Genomic DNA, 15,441 nt, shown 5'->3' on the forward strand with positions numbered 1-15,441 from the left:
ATGAGCATCTTCATTTGGATAACCCACAGATATGTTAAAACCAACATGTCTGAAATTCCTCTCTGCCTGTAGCCTCTCCCCTATTTATTTCTCTGAGTTAACAGCTGGGGGATTAAACATCTTACACGCAGGTCTGATTACCACTGCCCTGCTCCAAAGTCTTCAATAGCTTCTCACTGCCTAAGGAATGGAGTACAAAAATTAAGTACAAATTCCTCACCCTGGCATTCAGTCCCCTGTCGCAGGCCCCCAACCCGTGTTCCAGCTTTTATCTCCTGTTACTCTCCTAGACCCCAGCCAAACTAAACTAGTTTCTGTTCTCCAAATATGCCACACATATTTCCATCTTAGCAACCTTGCTCATGCTGTCCCCCACCAGAATGTTATCCACCTTTTCTCTGTGTATCTACCCATTGAAATTTTATGCATTCTTCAAGGTTAATTTTAAATGTCCAGCTCATTCCTGACACCTCTTCTTCATTTCCCCATCAGAACGTTATTTTTCCTCCTTGAATTGTAATTGCATTTTGTTTGTACATCTCTTACCTTGACTTCTGCCTTGCTTCTCTGTGTGCTTGACTCTTCTCCCGTGAAACTATAAACTCCAAGAAAGGAAAAGCTGTGTCCTGTTCACCTTTGTTTCCCTAGCACACAAGAGGAATCAGTTTGCAATCCTTGAATCGAGTTAGTACTTTCTCTTACAAATACTAATACTCAAATAATTCATTTTGAAATATGGAGTCCAACAACGTGCAAGGACTGGAATTGCATCTCACACAAGGTTTTACGGTCATTCTCCAGTCCTATCCCAGATCCCTGACCCTAAGTAGGCTGGGAAATACGATCACTTTAGTTTAGTGTTAGGCAGTGGAGCTTAGCTACTGAGAGCTAGAAAAGGCCTTAGCTGATCAAAATGCTGGGAAAGCTGGAAGCCTTACATAGGCCTGGCCTGAAACTGGGAGGAGATCCTCAGTTGGTAGATAGATTTTTGTTTTCCCTATAAAAGCGTCATGAAGAGAGTTTGTCATAGTTTTGTGTGAAAGTGGTTAGGATTAAGGACATGGGTGAGTGAGTGAGTGAGTGTTTGTGTGTGGTGTGTGTGTGTCCACAGAGCTCACTAAGCCCTACTTGGGAAGAGTGAAGGCTGCCTTGCTCCTGCTCCTTGGCCCACTGCCACAGCAGATACAAGAGGCCGCCCTGGGCCCTGGTCCTCTCCTGTGCCCTCCTACTGACCGTTTGGCGCTGGAGACTACTGAGGCGCATAACAGGCTACACACATTTTGCCCATTCATTTTTATCATGAATTTTTTTTCCTTAAAGAAGAAAAAGAGGCTTGTGTTGTTTGTGTAACTCCAGACAGTCGGCCCAGTCTAGCCTCCATCTTTCACCACATTCATATACAGTATGTCATCGCTTCTTTTTAAAAATAAAGCTCCAGCTCTACAACCTCAATGATATTAAAAAACTGTATTAAACTCTATAAAAAAAAAACTTGTCTAATCTCAAATTTATCTTTGCTTCCCTTTTCTTTCCTTCCCTTGACACTCCTTTCTTCCCCCTCCCACAAGAGAAAAACTGACTCAGCTTTTGGACTTTTTATTAAAGCCTTCCCCCGCCCCCCTGCTCATGTGGTCACTCGGATCAGACCCTTGCCCTTACTTGTAATTCTTCCCTGTGACTTGCCACCTCCCTTTAATCAAATCTCTCTAGTGTTTCTTTTGTAATATCTCTGACGTCTATTCCCAGGACCATTTTTAGTTTAAGCCAGTGGTCATCAAAGAAGGGGGGGAGTGAGGGCAGGGGAGGGTGTAGGATTGTCACTTGAGAATTTTTCAAAATTCAGTAGAGCTTTAAAAAGCGCCCCAGGTGATAATGACACACTGCTTAGCATCACTCAGTGAGGTCCTTATCACCTGGACACCTGTTCTCACCTCCAACCAATCTCTTTGGCTTCCACTTCCCCCACCCACTGTTCTTAAAGCACTGCCTTCAAGATGCCATCTTCCATTCAAACATTCTTCATTCTCCTCATTGACCTCAGGACCACGTCCAAATTTGTTGACATGCCATAATCTGACACCATCTTCTTTCTCTGCAGCTTTCTCAAATACAGGTTCCCCAGGGATTTCTCTCACCCTCTTTTCTTCTTATTCTACTCTGCTCAGGCTAGCAATCGTGTTCTTGGGGCTCCATCTGCTATCTGTATACCGATGACTCTCAGCTCTCTATCTTCAGCCCGATTTCTTTCCTTCCTGACTGCACCATCCAACTGCTTATTGCACTTCTGTCAAATTCATTGTCCAGCTTATCATGTCTATGATACTCCTCCTCTGTCTCACTAAATGGCATTGCTGTCCACCAGTCACTTAATCCAGATACCTGTGAGTCATCCTTTCCTCCTCCCTGTCCCTTACCTTCCACATTCCAGACCCCCAATAAATCACCATGTCCTTCTCTTTATTTATAATTATCTCCCAAGTCTCATCTCTCCATTCCACCTCAGAGGCCGTCTTCAGGCTCTCATTATTTCTCTTCTGGGTCACTGGTCTTCCTATCTCTGGCCTTGTCCTCTGTAATTAGTTCATCCTCCACGCTGCCAACAATGTAATTTTTCTAGAATGCAAATTTGATCATGACACTCTCTTATTTAAAATCCTTCAGTGTCTCCTCATGGACTTGAGAATAAAGTGCAGTAACTGCATACAAAGCCCTTTGTGACCTGCCCTGCCCTCATCTGCCCACTGCAGAAGGCTCAGGCCACACTCTCTTCAGCTTCCTGACGTACCTATCTCCTTTTCTCAGGGCTCCCTGTACCTTACATAGTCTATTCCCACTTCTTGTAATGAGTTTCCCTTTATTTCTTTTCCTGACTAACTCCTTATAGCTCTTCAGTTATCAAATCTGGAGCCTCTTCTTGAAAGCATTTCTTGTTCCCCACCCCATAGATGCTGTACCCCTCCTCTGTGCTTACCCCTGTCACAGTATTTATTACACTATCCATGGTGGTTTGTGCGGTTTGTTTTCTTCACTTTCCAGGCTCTCTGAGGGAAAAACTTGTGTTTTGTGTCCTTTCTACCCCCAGAACCCAGCCAGAAAATAGCCGATCATAAGCACTGAATTATGTTGAATGAGTGCATGAATGTACCTTTTCCAGCTTTCTCCCCCACCACTCCTCCAGAAAGCATCTTCTCTAGTCAACACATCTTCGAACCTCCCTGTACATGCCTGTACTCGCCCCTCACACCCGCTGTACACCTTCACCCCATTCCTCCCTTGGCTGACGGGTGGATGGTGATATCAAGCCCTGAGGCAGAGGCAGGGGGAGGAGGTGGCGGACATAACCAGCTGGACACTGAGTGTGAGAGACGTGCGGTAAACAGTGGGGTGGTGCTCTCCCTTACCTCTTCTCCTTTTCTGTACTTATGTAATGATGCCCCATCCTCTAGGTGCCGCTTAAATCTCATCTCCTCCACCTCAGCACAAACACCACCTGTGAGCTCCTCAGAACTTATTTTTTTAGCTCTCACCAAGTATTATCCTGAATGAGAAGTTATTATTTCCTGGGCCCGTGCCTCATCTCTTCCCCTAGAGCTCATGCTCCTGAGGGTTGAGGCCATAACATTTAGCCATCAGCCTTGCTCATAATAGGCCAAATAAATAGATGCTGTTGCTTTTTTGATTCGTAGGGTGATCAATTGTTCCGTACCCAGGATGTAGGGAGTTATCGGGACAGGAGACTTTCAGGGCTAGACCTGAGAAAGTTCCTAGCAAACCAGGACAAGTTGGTCACCTTAATGTTTACCTAAACATCTGTGGATACCTGTGTGTGCAACAGTGTGTTCTCTGTTGCATGTTCCCTCTTTTGTTTGCATAGTTGAACTTTAATTGTTGTAAGCTTTCCCCACTGATGGTGATCTCCGTGCAGGCACTCTTTGTCTCATTCATGTCTATTTTCCAAGCAACTAGAATAGACCAGGAACATTGTAGGAGGTTAATGAATATTTTTTGAATGACTGAATAAGAAACATCAAGCAGCATTAAATCTTGTGATAATCACATTTTCCTCCTAGGTATCAGGACTTCATAGTTTCACATACACAAAATTTGTAAAGTGCTAAGCAAATGGTATGGTCTTGACAGTACAATCTATTCAATTTCATTTTGTGTGAATGCCTTTGTATGGAATGAATAAATAGAGTTTGAATATCCACTAATTTTTGCCAGAGTAGAGGACCCCAGAGAGGCTAGAATATAAATAAATAAATTATTAAATAAATAAATAAATAAATAAATAAACAAATAGCTCCAGAACATGACAAGAGTTACCAGAATCAAGCTCCCAGGGGAATCGAAAGGAGTGTCGCTTGAGAGACACTTTAAGAGAAGATCTCATTTAATCTCTTTCTGCCAGTCTTTATATGAATGGCACCTACTACATAGTAGGAGTTAAATTTATGGTGGTGATTATATTTATATACACCCACAGACACACACATTTTTTAAAAAGCTATATTCTTTGGTATTGAAGGTAAAGGCTAGGATCTGAAAACACTGGAAAATTTCCAGTTCAATAATTCCTGCAAGTCCTATAGTACCACTACTACTGCTTTTTCAAGCCATAGAGACCACACTGCACACTGAAAATATAAGGCTGATTTATTGGATTCTCATATTAATTATTTTCTACAAGCTTGAGCTAAAATAGCACATTGAGAGAGAACACATTGAAATGTGGCGGACGACATGGACCAGCAACAAACTACTGACACCATCCAAGAGCCCCTGGATCTCATCACGCTCAGCCTGGATGAGCGAATTTATGTGAAAATGAGAAATGACAGAGAGCTTCCAGGTAAATTATATGCTTATGATCAGCATTTAAATATGATACTGAGAGACGTGGAAGAAACTGTGACTACTATATAAATTGATGAAGAAACATATGAAGAGCTATATAAATCAACAAAATGGAATATTTCTATGCTATTTGTCCAAGGAGATGATGTTGTACTAGTTGCCCCTCCATTGAGAGTTGGCTGAAACAAAGAATTTATCCTGTATGGAAAATAGGAGACTTTGTATGATTGCCTCTTTAAATTAGAAGATATTGAAAAAAACCTGCGTAAATTTTGATACTAAGAAATGACCGAGGATTCTTCCACTCCGAAATGAGTTGATTTGCAGATGACTTACTAATTCTTAAGCTAAATGGCATTTTTATTTTTATTTTTCTCCAACCCTCCAATAAATGTGATCGAGAGAGAAAGGAGAGAGAGAGAGAGAGAGAGAGAGAGAGAGAGAGAGAGAGAGAGAGAGAGAGAGAACACATTGTTGTCATGTAGCAGCTTTGTATTTTAAGACAGGGATTGCCTCAAAACCTATTAGATGCTTCCTCCAGGAGGATGAAAGAGAAACACCACTTATAGATTTATATAAAATCTGCATATGAAAGGAACATTAAGGACCCATATGGTAGTTTTGCAATCACTGCTCCTCAGAATATACCCAGAAGGGAGTCATATATTGAATTTAATGTCTATTTTTTCTTTGTCCATCCACCTCCAGGTCAAATTCTGACACAAGGTATAGTGTAATATATTCTTCTATTGCAATGAAAAAAACTTTCGGTAACATATTGTGTGAAATAAATTCATTGACTGAAATATGGAAATATTTTTCAGGGATGAAGAAATGTGGGTATACTAATTTCTTGAATGAGAAGTATTTTTTTTTCTTCTGGTTTTATCCATATGAAAACTTTGTTTTGTTTCAAGACTCACTTCAAGCATTACTTTTTCTGTTAAATTTTCTCTACCTCTTTCATTCAAACCAAATTTGATCTTCTTTCCACTGTTTGCACACACCATAAGGTACACTTATGATATAGTCTTTGATCCTGTTTATATTGTCCCTCCTCACTAAATTTTAAAGTCCATGCTTTATTTACCTTTTCATTCCTAGTGTCTGGCATATTGCCTGGCAAAGAGAAGGCACTTGAAAAAAATGCTTGCAGGGTTGAATTAAGTGTGGAGAGTTTGCCAACATCAGGCTTTTTAGACCCACTCTGCAAGGACAAGAGGGTTGGATATGCCAGGGCTTATCAGGCATTTATGATTACAACTCACTGAGATGGGCCAAAGACCTCACAGCTAAGGAAAAGTGATTCAATGATAACCACAAAGTCTAGTTTCCATCCATTCCCCTTTACCCATTTCACTCTTCCTTTAACCCCGCTTACCCTCTGGTAACCACCAATCTGTTGTCTGCCTCTGAGTTTGTCTTTTTATTTTTTGGTTTGTTTTGTTTTTATATTCCACGTAAGAGTGAAATCATCCATATTTGTCTTTTTCTGCCTGACTTATTTCACTTGGCATAATTCCCTCAAGGTCTATCCGTGTTGTCACAAATGGCAGGATTTCACCTTTTTATAGCTGAGTAGTGTCCCATTTGTGTGTGTGTGTGTGTGTGTGTGTGTGTGTGTGTATCTCCTGTATTCATTCATCTTTCAATGGACATGGACATTTAGGTTGTGTCCATATCTTGGCTATTGTAAAGCTGCACTGAATGTAGGTGTACGTGTATCTTTTCAAATTAGTGTTTTCATATTCTTCAGATGAATAACCCGAAGTGGAATAGCTGGATCATATGGTAGTTCCAGTCTTAATTTTTTGAGGAATAATATGCTGTTTTCCATAGTGACTGTACTAATTTACATTCCCACCAGCAGTGCACAAGGGCTCCCTTTTCTTTGCATCCTCTCTAGCACTTGTTTCTTATCTTTTTGATGATAGCCATTCTAACCGGTATAAGGTGATATCTCATTGTGGTTTTGATTTCCATTTCTCTAATGATCAGTGATGTTGAACATCTTTTAATGTGCCTGTTGGCCATCTCTATGTCTCTCTGTCTTCTTTGGAAAGATGAAAAGTGGTACTTTTAAAGACTGATCTGGCCCCGAGATTGCAAGCCCTGAACAAACTATGTTTGGTGGTCGGTTGTGCAAATTATGAGGAAGGCCTAGTCTGCACGTTTGTGAAGGTAAATTCAACGTGGTCTGGAACTTGACAGAATGAGAAAGAGAAAGGTGTCAAAGATGCGGCTGAGGTTCCAAGCTCCTTGACTGTGAGGATGGAGTACAATTTCATCATTCAGTGAATCTGAGGAAGGAACTATTTTAAGGGACTAAGTTTGCTTCTAGCTCTAGAGTCCAACTTCGTACCCAAAGTTGGAATTTTCTGACATATGCATCAGGTAGTTTTGCTTAAATATATGGCAGCTATTTCAATGATGTCGAAAGGAAAAAGTTTGGAGCTCTTCATAGAGGAATGGAGATTTGGGTCTATCAGCGCAAAACTACCAAGATAGAGGGAGACAAAACTGTTCAGCCCACTTATTTATTTTTCTAGGCTTAAATTAAGCTTACGACGTTTTATATCCTACTCTCCAAGTGTTTAACCATTTTTATGTAAATGACAAATCAATTTCTGAATTTTGTTCAGCACTTTCTGTACTTTGGGCCTTATAATAGGATAGAGAGAATATTTGGTTCCCTTTTGTGTTACTTCTCATATAACGCATCAGCTCGTAAAATATTTTTACTAAGCATCGTTCCACGGAAAACACTGCACAGAAGACTAGATGACCGGTCTTTGTCCACAATAAGTTTAAGATACAGACGCAATCTCCAAGAGATCCCAGTAAGAGTAAATGGCAACCCCCCAACCCCCAAACCACTGACGAACAAATCTGTACGCGTTCTGTTGAAGGAGTTGAAGGCCCTTGGCTGAAGAAGGGATAAAAATTAATGGGACACTAAACTGAAATGAGAAACCTCTTTTGGGAGGGTGTAGATTTGGAGAAATCTTTGAAGTAGACGTTAGAATTGCCCAAACCCGGCGCGAGGACAGTTCTCGGGCATCGCGGAGCCTGAGCCACTCCAGAACTACACGTTTGCTCTGCAACTACCGAGGGGGATTAGGGGCCGCGAGGCTCCAAGGCCTGCGCAGAAGTCCAGTACCTCGCTCCGCGCGAACGAGCTACTTCCTCGCCTTCCCCGAGGCTCTTTCGTTCGTCCAGCACGTTGCCGACGGTCGGTTCCCCACCCTACATTTGCTCGCCCCTTTTCAGGGACGTAGCACCGGGCGCTCCTTCCCGCCCCAGGCCGCAAGCTCTCCACGAGTCGCTTCAATTCCTCATTGGCCAGCAGAGAGGAGAGGGCAGGGCATTCTCTTTTGCTTTCTAAACTAACCCCTCTAGTTTTCGGGTCTTCTCATAGGCTGTTATAAGAGCAATTATTGCCTGAAGCTGTCGCATAGGCGGGACAAAGTGCTCACTGGTAGAGGGGCACTTCCCCTACCAAGAGAATTCATTGCGCTGTTGTGACGCAAGCGGCACCGGGCTCGCCGTTTTCACTTACGATTGGCTGTGACCTAAGTCCGTCCATAACCACGCCCCACTCCTCTCCCTAACCTCCCAGTTTGAGACACCTTCCAGGAGGCCACGCCTCACCGCGTTCCCGCCGCTTAGCCCTGTGATTGGCTGAGGGAGCTGGGATGCCTGCCCACCTCCTCCCTCCCGAGCACCCTAGAGGCTGGCGGGACCCCGCGGAAGTTGTCAATCTCCTCCTTCCCCACCCCCACCCAAGGCTCCTCCTCCCGGTCGCACGCCCCGGCGCGCGCGCACGCACAGGCACTCCCCCCACCCCTTGCGCGTCTCCACCACCTTCTCAAGTTGTAGCGGACGCTCGCTGGGGGTTCTCCGTGGGCGGCGGAAGGGCGCGTGGGGGAGGGGAGCTGGACGGCTCGGCGCTGTGAGGAGCGCGCGCGCGCGCGTGTGTGCGTGTGTGTGTGCGCGCGTGCCCAGAGCCCGGGCGGCGGGTCACCGCCCTGGGAGATGAGGGGCTGGCGCTGACAGGGAAGAGCGGGCACCGTGGCGGTGGCAGCGGCTCGGAGGGGACCCGCGATGGCAGCGCCTCTGGAGGAGGCTCCATGCAGGGCGGGCTGCGCCGGTAGCGGCCACTGAGGGGCTGGCCGGCCGGCTGGCTGGCAACCTGGGCTGAGGAACGAGAGGCGCCCTCGCCGTCCGCACCCCTGCGCCCTCGCCGCGCTTGTCTAAACTTCAGGCTCCCTTCCGCCGCCCTCGGCGCCCGGAGTCAACAACTTCTTCGCCCCCTCCGCCCCCGCCCTTGCCTCCGGGAGCCCGCCGCGCCGCGGGGACCGGGAACCTCCGGGACTGAGATGCGGCCGTGAGGCGTTGGCGGGCAGCGAGGGGAAGCTCGGCGGCGCCCGGGAGCAGCGGGGCGGCGGGGCCGGGGGGCCGGGGCGGAGGGGCGCGAGCGCTCCGCGCCTCTCCCCCGCACCCTCCTTGTGCCGCCGCCCGTTCCGTGCGAGCAGCAGCCGGAGCGGCCAGGCGCCAGGGCGGCGGAGATGTCGTCGTCGTCGCCGCCCGCGGGGACTGCCAGCGTCGCCGTCTCGGCCTCGGAGAAAGTGGACGGCTTCACCCGGAAATCGGTGCGCAAGGCGCAGAGGCAGAAGCGCTCCCAGGGCTCGTCGCAGTTCCGCAGCCAGGGCAGCCCGGCGGAGCTGCACCCCTTGCCCCAGCTCAAAGGTAACCCGCGCGGGCGCGGGCGCGGCCGGGGCAGGGCGCTCAGGGCTCGGCCCGCGCAGCCGTTGCCTGGCGGGGTCCTCCGGCGCCGGCTGGCGGTGCGAGTGGTGCCCCCACGACGCCGCGGCGCCCCGGGCCCCTGGGTTCCAGCAGGCCTGCGGTTAAGCGCCCTGCTGCCTTTCTTCCTTCTCCCCGGTTGCCCTTCGCTCTCGCCATCTGCGTGCGGGCCAACGCTCTCCCCACCTGCGCGCTCGCTCACCTGCCCCGCGGTCGGGACTCGCGTGCGTCCCGCGAGGTGCAGCTCTTCCCTCTTGTCTCGGGCCGGTCCGTCCCATCTCGCTGTACTTACCAACCTGAGTTTCCTGCCGACCTTCCCGATCCGGAGGCGCGCCTCCTCCTTTCGGACACTCACTAACTAGTCTAGTCCATTACTTTTTCTGTAGTAGGCGCCCGCACTCCCCGTCTCCACTCCCTCCCGTGGCCTGTTTCCACGAGTCACCCGGACCCGGAATCCTAAGGCAAACAGCGCGTAAGAGTTACCTGGCCTTTAGATTTCTTTATAAAGAAAAAAAAACACCTAAACACCTGATCGGTGTAGTGTCTTGTTAACTGGGTCGTTAGGTTTAAATGTTATCCTTTGGCCCGGAAGGCTGGAAAGACTTAAAATACTTTATTGTCCGAGAAGATGTGCTCGGTAAACGTGGCGACGTGTACAGGAGTAGGTCGTGTTGGTTTGCAGTGGAATGGGAACGTGGTTTGCCAAGCAGTGATTGCAGGACTTGGTAGGTTTGCACAGTAATTCAAATGGGTATCCGTGCCTCATGCCTGGCGGGGAGAACCTGGCACCACTCCTGGCTCACTCACTTTTCCCACTCAGTTTAGAGAATTAAAAAAAAAATTGTTTCTTGGTGGTCTAGTTTGTTTTTTGTGAATTGCTACTTTTAATTTTATTTTAATGTCTTCGTTTTCTGTGAGATCGAGATCATCATGGAACAAGATGATAATGCTCCTAGACATTTAAAACAATTTTTTTGATGAAAGAAATCTAGTAGAAATTTAGATCATCTGTTTTGCAAGGCCAGGAAATTTATAAAGGTTTATGCTAAAACAGATGAATGTTCAGCAGATTTTTCAATCCATTTCATCCTCTTCAAAACCAGTTTCCTTCTGATTTGTCTTTGGGCCTATGAATTCAGCCTCGGTTGGCTAGGAGTTTAAAGAACACCCCAGATCAAATCACAGTTGAGCTACAATAGCTCTGGACCCCCATTCAGACCCTACATGGCCCTGCCTCTTAGGGTGCTTCTAAATCAAGAATATCCCACGGCAGAATCAAACTGGCTTTTTAAAGACGGTTTTAGTTAAGCTGTGTGTAGCCAGTGTTACTGCATTTATCATTTGCTTTTTAGCATACAAAAATTGTTAAAATTCACATATTGTAGTCAATGGTAAACCACAGTGGTAGGCATTGCCAAGATTTTAATTCTTGAGTGATGTCATAGCCATAAAAGAATATCATCTTACCTATTAGAACATTGACTTGCTATTCATGGATTTTAACTTTTAATTACAACATCACAGTTATTTTTATTTTCTTTTCATTAAATTGTTGAATTATTTTTAAAGTTTGAAGGTTTGGTGCTAGCGTTTCATATTTTTTTAATTTGCTTTTTAGCGAGGTATTGTGATTCCTTAGTATTGTCATTAATATAATATTTACTTTATTTAATACAAATAATTGAATATTAAACATGGTTGCTTCAAGCCAAGAGATGCAGCTTTAATACAGTTGTTTTTAAAAGCCTGGCAAAAATACGCAGTGTCAGTAATCATCTAAGTTATATGGTATAGAGTGCAACAAGTTGAAGGTGCCATTGAATGTTTTATTTATATAACAGCATTTTGGTCAGTAGTATGTTTTATTTATAGTATTTTGGTCACTAGTAGAGGGATAAAAGCGGAAATTTAGCTTAATTCTATATATTTTGCGTGAAAATATAATTTTCTTTATAAGGAAAGTGATATATTCAAGATAAATTTATGCAAACTTAATTGAGGAAAATGAGACCCTTACTTGGATCACCCACTAATAGGAAAAACTACTTTTACTTCAGATTCCAAAATGCTTGAAAAGTGATTATTTTCAAAAATTGAACTGCTTCGCTTGGTACTTTGGCAGTGTAGTTGATACCACAGCGTTGTGTGCTTTTTCTGTCAGTAGTAGTTTTTTCCATTTGTGGCCTTAACAAAAAAGAGTGGATGTGTATGAAAGAGAATTTTTCTTCCTGCTCTGAAATACAATCCTGCTGTGGAGTGATTCAGATTTCTGTGGGCATGCAAGATCTTTCAAGTGTTTATACCAACCTGCTTATGTTACACTTTGTCCACATGGATCTAAATTGGAAACTTGCCCACTGTTTTCCTCAAAGCATACTGTGGGTAAGGATTAACAAAATAATGCAACTTTTTCATCTATAAGTTAATTTTGTGCAAAATCATTTAGTAAGTGGGTTGCAGGATTTTAATGGTGAAAACGTTCAGAGTAAATTCTCTGTTATAGAAGGTATTTAATAAAGACGTTTTGTTAAAAGGATGTTTTTAAATGAGAAACTGTTACTATGTGTGTCCTGGAAATTAAACTGTGTTATATTGTATAGCTTAAATTTTTTTAAAAAACACTTTTTAACTTTCTTGTTACGCTAACTTCTGTAAGCGACTCTGAAAACAAGGTACTAGAAAACAAAATAGGAGCATCTTATCAATCATTTTTTTCCTGTATTTAAACTATGTTAGCATAGGACTTAATTTTTCTACCTTAAACTTTTCTTCTAACAGTTAGGAAGCTTTTAACTTAAAAAGTCTGTTATTTACAATAGGAAGTTTTTCGGTCTGTTTAACCTATTTTAAGTCTTTGAAGTATTGGTTTGATAAATCAGTAGATGCCTTACATTTATATAATATGTAGCGTTTACAAATTATTTTACACTTTATTCTTAATTATAAAATTAGTATTGCTTATAACAAGTGAAACACAGTCCAGAGGTGTGTAACTCCTAATCCTTGATATCCCTTTTTCACACCTACTAAAGTTTCACACGTGCTGTTGTGGGACAATCCACAGCTCAGTGTATTTTTACAAACATGTTTCATTGGGTCATCCCAGCAACTATGTGCAAGGCCAGTATTACTCCCATTTTATAGATGAGAAAGTTGAGGCTTAAACAGCTTAGATTCAGGCCTGTGATTATTTGTCTGAATGGTGTTGCAGCTGATACTGGTACCCAGGTCAAATGATTTCAGTATTTTTGTTGTTAACTTACTTAATGAAAATTTGAAGCAGTATGATAGGTCATTGGGGTTAGAGCAGTTTTTAATCTTTTTGAGTTGTTTTCCTTATCTGTCAAATGGGGATAAAACCTTCTATCTATCTCTCCAGGATTGTGGGGATTAAGTGAAATAATGTAATTAAAGTGCCTAAAAATAGGCAGTCAAAGAATATTAGCTTCTATTCTCTTTGATATTTGAAAATCCAGATTAAAATATTTTTTTTAAAATGAAGGATTCACATAAATAGTAAACTTTCCTAGTGTACTTAAAGATTGATTTCATTTAAAATCAGTGTTCAGATATGATTTACATGAAGTGAAGCTGTAACGTTTTTCAGTGGAAGTGGAAACAGGGTGGAGTCATACTCTTTAAAACATAGAAAGCTGTAGTTAGAAGTTTTCACCAAGCAAAGAAATTGAATTAACCAGTAGAATGGTATAGTTGTGCATTTCTCATAAGAGACAGGCAGTAAACAACAAAGAACAATGAAACTGGTTTTGAGATTGAAGTCTGCTTCAGATGAGGTGAAGAACTTCCCAAGTATCACTTAGATTCTTTGTTGGTATATTTTTAGAAACTGGGTCCCACTGGAAATATGGAGGTCAGTAACAGTGGTGCTGATTTGAAGTGCCTTGCTTACCATTAGGGGAAAAACATTTTTTTTCTCTTGAGGTATGTGGTCTTTTAGGATAACTGGAACAAGAACATTGACATGATCTGAAGTTTCATAACTAGTTTAACTTTTTTGTCGGCAGAAAACACTACTCACTCAACTTTTAAGGTTTGTAGATCTTATCAAAGTTAGTATCATTCCATCTCAATCCAAAAATCCCTTTTTGTAATTGAGAGTTGAAATTCATCTGAATATGTTAAGAAAAATGTTTGTTTACAAAGGGATATAACATTTTAGTCATTTTTGGACTATTTTCCGGAAGTAATTTCATTTCTTCTGGAAGACTTATTTTTTAATTTCTTAAAACATTTTCAGGATATACTTCTCAGAGCCATTGATAAACACAGTGTCCGTTGCTTCACAAGAAGGAAGAACGTTTCTGTTTGTCTAATTTAGCATCTTCAGAATTCCTATTTAGGGTCAAATTTCTTTTCCTCCCAATCTTATTACCTCCTCTGATTCTTAATTGAATTTTGGATTATTTTAGGAAGTGTCCGGTTGAATAAAATGATAGTCCAACAAAATGTATTTAGTAAAATAGTGTGATCATTGAGATAGAACACCACCCTTAAATAGTGGACTTGAATTGTATTGAATAGTAGACTTGAATTGAATTCCTGCATCATTGATGACCTTTGGGCTAGTTATTTAACCCCTTTGAACTTCAGTTTAATCATTTTTACTTACAGGAATACCATTTTCCCTTGGTAAAATCACAAAGATGAATTAGTCCTTTATGAGTTATTGTCCCTCTTTGGGTGACAAACACAGGTTTACCAACACAAATATTATATCTGGGAAATAGATTTTTGTGCTTTATTTTCTAAATTTAACTTTATAAATTGTAAAAAGCTGGGGATAGAGACTAGTTGACTTTTATTTGTATGTGTTTAGCACACTGGTTCTCAGCCCTGGCCGCACACTTGGAGAGCTTTAAAAAATATCAATGCCTGGGTCCCACCCTCAAGAGATCCCAAATTAATTGGTCTAAGGTAGGATCCAGGGATTTGTATTTTTAAAAGCTCCGGAGGTGATTCTACTGTGCAGGCAGGATTGAGACTCACTAGTTTAGCATTATCTTTCTGTTGACTTAATTCATTAATTGAGACTTTGTCCTTTCTCTCTGATACGCATGGCTCATTACCCAGCCTATTAACATTTCCTGCCCTCACTTTACCTCCTGCTATTTACTTTTCACTCTCTTAACTTTGCTGCCCCCTGTGGCTAATCAGCTGCTTTCCTGAAAGGGATAGTGCTGTCCAAGATTCTGGCGTTTTAGTATGAGATGATTCTGTGGGATTTTGCTGTAGTTATCCTAATTAAAACACCTATTATCATTTGATACTGGGTGGTTTTTCTTTTTTTTTCTGTAGTTTTTGGAGCCATACTGAGCTGTCAAGTAAAAGTGAGAACAGGATAGAGGTTTGCCTGGTTTTAATCCCATCATTCAGGTTAACATGATTCCACCCACCTGGGAGGGTAAAACTGGTATTTACTATATGCCCAAAGCATTCTGCTTCTTGAAGATTCAGAACTAGTATTATTACTGTATATGTTGAATATTAAGTATTAAACAAATGAACTATTCTTGAACTTAACTGTGGTGTTGGTCATGCCTTATATTTATTTAGCATCAAGAAACGTTTTTCTCCAGAGCGTTTTTACTGCTGTCTTCTTAATCTTGACCACAGCTCTTCATCTAAGGAAGGGCAGCAAGGACTTGGTACCACTTAGATTTCATATCCCTGTTTTGTCTTCGGCCTTCCTGCTAATCAGTTTGAATAATACTTGTCTTTGTTGATTTGTTGTTTTGAGTCAGTGTTCAGTTGTCATGTAGT

At 42.7% G+C, this 15,441-nt stretch overlaps 1 protein-coding gene, 1 long non-coding RNA gene and 1 pseudogene across 4 annotated transcripts in view; 2 read left to right on the forward strand and 1 right to left on the reverse strand.

Annotated features, from left to right (window-relative positions):
* The window catches only part of LOC308487909, a 33,260-nt gene extending 25,006 nt beyond the window's left edge, over positions 1-8,254 (reverse strand). The window contains exon 1 of the long non-coding RNA XR_013991800.1: positions 8,018-8,254. This is a non-coding gene — a long non-coding RNA (uncharacterized lncRNA). The remainder of the gene's footprint in view (positions 1-8,017) is intronic.
* On the forward strand, positions 4,729-5,040 carry LOC308487231 (U6 snRNA-associated Sm-like protein LSm3; annotated as a pseudogene). Its single transcript has one exon. The product of its transcript is annotated as a U6 snRNA-associated Sm-like protein LSm3 (transcript).
* A 578-nt stretch (positions 8,255-8,832) lies between the features above and the next one.
* The window catches only part of PPP2R5A (protein phosphatase 2 regulatory subunit B'alpha), a 57,456-nt gene continuing 50,847 nt past the window's right edge, over positions 8,833-15,441 (forward strand). Inside the window, exons 1-2 of one of the 2 annotated variants that reach the window (XM_081026814.1) lie at positions 8,912-9,121; positions 9,416-9,606. In XM_081026814.1, coding sequence (XP_080882940.1) covers positions 9,426-9,606 — 181 coding nt within the window. In that variant the 5' untranslated portion in view covers positions 8,912-9,121; positions 9,416-9,425. Of the gene's footprint in view, positions 9,607-15,441 lie in introns of both variants that reach the window. The other variant, XM_081026813.1, reaches the window with a different exon arrangement.

Source organism: Rhinolophus hipposideros (assembly GCF_964194185.1).
Source record: "Rhinolophus hipposideros genome assembly, chromosome: 19".
Classification (NCBI taxonomy): Eukaryota; Metazoa; Chordata; class Mammalia; order Chiroptera; family Rhinolophidae; genus Rhinolophus; species Rhinolophus hipposideros.